This window comes from Corythoichthys intestinalis, chromosome 8 (genome assembly GCF_030265065.1).
Source record: "Corythoichthys intestinalis isolate RoL2023-P3 chromosome 8, ASM3026506v1, whole genome shotgun sequence".
Classification (NCBI taxonomy): domain Eukaryota; kingdom Metazoa; phylum Chordata; class Actinopteri; order Syngnathiformes; family Syngnathidae; genus Corythoichthys; species Corythoichthys intestinalis.
The window spans coordinates 33,985,884-33,991,203 of NC_080402.1; the positions used below are offsets into that span (position 1 = coordinate 33,985,884).

General features: G+C 45.0%; 1 protein-coding gene across 1 annotated transcript; it reads right to left on the reverse strand.

Moving 5' to 3' along the window:
- Positions 1 to 1,799: 1,799 nt before the first annotated feature.
- On the reverse strand, positions 1,800 to 4,833 carry LOC130920672 (early growth response protein 2b). Its single transcript, XM_057844040.1, has 2 exons — positions 4,485 to 4,833; positions 1,800 to 4,262 (listed from the first exon to the last, which is right to left on the reverse strand). Exons 1-2 carry the CDS (start codon positions 4,642 to 4,644, stop codon positions 2,986 to 2,988), a joined length of 1,437 nt encoding a protein of 478 aa, XP_057700023.1. The 5' UTR covers positions 4,645 to 4,833; the 3' UTR covers positions 1,800 to 2,985.
- Positions 4,834 to 5,320: the final 487 nt, after the last annotated feature.

The window sequence follows — 5,320 nt, forward strand, 5'->3', positions numbered from 1 at the left end:
AATAATCGATCCAAACAAAAAAAAAAAAAACAAAAAAAAAAAAACCTTTAAAAGGGTAAATATATGAAAACGAAATGTCCTCAATGTCAGCGATTTCTGCATCGCGACCCTTGTTATATTACCATGTTTCACCCATAAAATCCCCCCAAAATCCAGCTGTGGCCATTCACAGCTGTGTCTTGACACTCGATAACACATGCTACATGGAAATTTTGGATCAAAACAAGGTAAGTACATGATAATATCTCGTTAAAGTCATGGCGTCTGTAATTCTGCTCTCGCGTGCTTTCACCTCCAGATAGGGCTTTGCTGTTTAAAAAACTATATATATATTTTTTTAATTTTATTTTTTAAATGCCCTCCTGTTCAAAATTGTTCTTGCCCCAGAAAATTGAGATTTTAAGCTTTCCAGTGATGTATCACACATGCATATCAGACAATTTTGAAAGTTGGCCAAATTGGGGGTGTCAGAGCGGAACTTAAAGTCACCTGAGTGTTTTCCGCCAAATGCTGGTTGGTGGTTATGTAAGTGAAGTTGGGCTACAATCAATTCTTAATGCAATTTCAGTACTAAAAAAGTGACTCTTTACCCCGGTAACTTTACTTCAGTAGTTATTATTTGAATCATTTACGACTTCGTACTACCTATATTTTAGTATGTACTGTAGATCTGCCCTTTTGATGCTTTGCTTTGTGAAAATTAGGCTCACTGGTATATTTTACAACAAGCTATTGTGATTTAAACGAGGATTTACTTGCTTTTAGAATTGTGTGGAGGAATTCATGTTATGTCCTATCAGCACTAGATTCATGGAATGCTTCGAACTGGTCATCATTTTTCTCTATAAATTCAGTCTGGAAACAACTGCTGATTTTTTGCTCTTCACCTTGGTTGTAAGGCATGCAAATTATATTTTACCAGTTTTATTGACTATGTAACGCTTTTGCATGTGTTGTATATCGGGAGGACATTCTGCTATTCAGTCATCCATTTTCTGGATAGTGCAATGTCCCAGTGGACATTGTGTGAATGTCAGGGTGCCAGCCAGTTGTTGGATAAATATAGAAAAAAATACAACCATTCAGACATACATTCACACCCATGGACAAATGAATCTAATATTTGACTAATGTTGTTGAAAAGTGGATGGGGAACCCCAAACAGGAAAGCCACATGACCCAGGTTTCAAACTCAGACGACAGTTATCCATACCAAAAGGGCACCGCTTAAAAATCACATTTTTGAAATAACCGCTGACAGGGAAAAGTTTTGTGCAAATTTAAAATGTAGAAATTCTACTATTAAATCAATTTTACATTATGTGTCCATCAACATGCCTTTTATGTATCTTAACACACTAACAAAAGAGCATTCACACCATTCTCAGGGAAGTATGAAATTTGTAAAAATTCTTTATGAGTAGTAAAAAAGGTAGCAAACCATAATTCCATTTCTGTTTAACTGGAAGTGCAAAGCAAAGAATTGCAAAAGGGGATCAAATTATGACTTTGACACGACATTATGAAAAAAAAAGGATCTGATATGTTGATTTTACAGAAGAGGGGGCAATAGACAATCAGAGAAAAAAGTCAATATCATGTCAAAGGCAGCACAGACTAGAGTTCCTTTGAATCTGCTTGAGGATTGTGAGCCACACAGGGATGAATTTGGGGCACTACATGTGTGTGTACTGTATATTATATTTAGGTTAAGGAACCCATCAGTGCTTTGAATGCATAGAAAGCGACGGGAACATTTTATTTCAAATGATGCACAAGGGGAAAAAATAGCAGCTGGCAGAAAATGTTTATTTTGTTCATCATCTTCATAAAAATAACACCATCAATATCAAGATTGGAATGTAGAAACTGTGTATATACACAATTGAACAGTTAATATAACTTAAGGCGAGTTAAATTACTTTTTTTTTTTTTTTTTTGCAATACTCTGATGACAATTTCACCAAACTGTCAACTTTTTTCAAAGTTTAAGCATCTTTGAAGCAAAAGATACATCACGTCAAAATTCCTTCATTCTCGAACCTTGCAGCAATGTGTGCTACCTGATTACTAAACAGCAATTTTCATTAGATGTGCTTCTTTCGACACTTGTCTGTACATGGAAAATTGTTTTTCTCAACAAGTGCACATCCAGCCCCCGTTGGCAAAGTCGTTCATTTGATAAAGTCTGAAAAAAGTCTCTGATATCAAACGGTGACATTTAAAATACTGAGTTACTGAACAATAGCCCTCGAAAACCGATACATTATTAAGGATTTTAGAATATCCCCAGAAAATGGGGCTCAAATATCATAAATGTAAAATATACACTCAGCTATAAAAATACAAGGAAATACAGTAATACAAATATATTTATTTGCCATTAATTATATATCTTTCACAATTTAAACAACACAAAGTCCAATGACAAAAAAACACTGACGGCTAAATGATATGAAATATAAACAAACACTAAGTTTGATCCAAATGGACAACTTTATGGCAAAAACCATAAATATATTAGCTTACATTCATTTTAATAACCCCCCTCCGGAGTGATTGGAAGAGAAGGTGTTATTCCAGGTATTCAAAGAAAAAAATCAAACATGCATTGAGCAACATAGTCCAATAAAACGGGAGAAAAATAGAACATTCTAGTTGAAAATCTCGATAGAAATCTGCAAGTGCAATCCATCCGTGGGCGATGAGAGGCAGCAGGATGGGAGTTAGGAGCTGTCCAGATGCAGAGGTGCTGATCAGCAGTCATGCAGGCCGAGCCCACGGGAGAGCGAGGCTCGCCACAACTTACGAGCGTCAGCTACACCTTAATGTTCGCCTGGCTTTGACAGCAGCTTCTTGACACTGCGGGTGACTTTTTGCCATTTTCTCTTCGGCTTCTCCACCCATAGCAAACGGACTCGGAGTCGTGTCTTCCAAGACGGAAAGATCCTTAAATGTGCGTGCATTTATGGGCGCGGGCCTGGTTCAGATGCCCTCGGGCAGCGCGAAGGGCCACGCATTGGGAGTCACTTGAGGCTTTAGCTCCATTTTCTCCTTCTGCTTCTGGTGCACGCGTCCGTGCCGTTTGCGCTCGTCGCTGCGGGCGAAGCGCTTGCCGCACACGTCGCAGGAGAAGGGTTTCTCGCCCGTGTGAGTCCGGGTGTGCGTGGTCAGGTGGTCGCTGCGGCTGAAGCTGCGCAGGCAGATGCGGCACTGGAATGGCTTGTGGCCCGTGTGGATGCGGATGTGGCGGTTGAGCTCGTCTGAGCGCGAGAAGCGGCGGTCGCAGCTCTCCATGGGGCAGGTGAAGGGTTTCTCCTTGGGGGGGCCGTGCGAGGAGGCGGCCGTGCTCTTCCGGGCCCTGGGGGGCTTAGTGGCGGTGGTCGAGGTGCTAGTGGTGGCGGCGGCACGGGTGGTGGTGTAACTTTGGGCGAAGGAGTCGGGCAGCAAGGAAGAGTAGAGGATGGAGTCTATGGTGCTGGGCAAAGCAGGGGAGGCGTAAATGGTGGAGTCGCACTGATTGGAGGGGGGGGCTTCTGGGTATGGCTTCAGGCTAGAAGTGAGGCCCATAGGCGGGGGGAGGTAACCGTTGTAGGCGTAGCTCTGGGAGCAGGTGTCGGAGAAACACTGCTCCTGCTTGATGCCCCCTTCCACTTTGAACTCCACGTCCGGATTGGGGCACATGGCCGGGAAGGTGTCCAAAAGTTCCTTCACGTCCATTTGTTGCTCGGGCGGGAAGTCGTTGGACATAGGGAAGGTCTCCGAGTGGAAACTGCTCTCCAAGCAGTCGGATTTGCAGAAAGATCCCCACTCGTAGCTCTCGAACTCATTCTTGACCACAACAGGGAAGGAAGCCGCCTCGGACTTGGGCTCGGCTTTGGTGAAGCCGAGCTGGGAGGTGGACGGCTCCGGCGCCGGGGACGAAGTGAAGGCTTGCCTCTTGACGTCCCCGAAATGCGAGCTGTCCATCGGGGGCGTGTAGGAAGCCCCCCGGCTGCTGCTGCTGTTGCTGTTGCTGCTGGCGCTTTGCTGTTGCTGCTGGGCCTCGGAGAGCTGCATCGTGGATATGCCCACGATCTCGGTGATCATGTTGAGAAGAGTCTCGGTGGTACACGGCGCCCCCTGAGAGGCTTCCACGTAGAAGCTGCCGGAATAGGCGAGCGAGGACGACGAGGGGGTGTAGGCGTCTTTGGAGCCCTCGCAAGGGTTAAACGCGTATTCCGAGCTGGAAGCTTCGGTTTTGAGGGTCGCGGGGGCTCCTTCTGTTGAATCACAAATGGAGAAAACTTTGTCAAACCCGATTGTTTTTAAGAAGGGGGAGTAAAAAAAAAATGAAGGGACGTTATATAAACACTCATGCTCAAGCCGCGCGCAAACGCGTCGACATTGTGCCGCAGGTATGTGGCCGATTTTGCGCACACGATCTCTCGCTTCGACATTCCCTCGCATGCAACATATCCCACTCGGCGTGCAGCGGGACTCACCGTGGCCGAACTGCGCGGGTACCGAGCGCTCAGCTTCGCCGAACGCGTCCCGGCGGTCGTCCTTCCTCGCACCGGCCTCCATGCTCAGAGATGAGCCGTTGCAGTTGTCAAACTGAGGGTAAAAAGAATCTTTCGCGTTCAAATCCATGTTGTTCAACATAATGGTGCACTTGAAAGGTCCGCCCCGCGTATAAATAAATATATAGAGAGAAATGGGGGTGTCTTGTTTTCCTTTAACCCCCTCCTCTTTTTTGGGATGGTGTTCGACAAATGATCCCCAAATGTGCTTGTTTCAAATAATTAAAAAAAAAAAAAAATACATTCAAAATATTCCTTCTCGTCTGTTGCTCCGTGGTCATTTGCTTGCTGTGGCTCTCACGTCGCTCCCCTTATATACACTTTGGAGGCTCCACGGCCCTCCTCCCCATTCATCAGCTCCAGTGAGAGGATTCCCCGCTGCGTGTAAACTTCATGCCCATATAAGGACCGAGGATGTGACGAAACTCCCCTCTTCCTCTCTTTCCATCCTGGCCCTCCCCTCCTCGCCCGTAGAGCAAGGATGGATGGAGACTTGACGTTGCAACAAGTGGCCAGCCGTGCTGGGAGGGGAGCAGCCTTGCGTTAATCATCCCTAAAATATGCAGAGAGATAATGCTGCTTGTATGGCACAAAGCAACCACAGTGAACCTTTGTTCATTACAAAGAGACATGCGCTAAACTCAACTGTTGCAGGTGAAAATCAGTATGACGACTGCATATTTTTAAAAGCATTTAATTATTTCGAGATCTGGGAGGTTATCTTGCCTCAAAAGCAACGGGAATGAAGTAACCCAAGA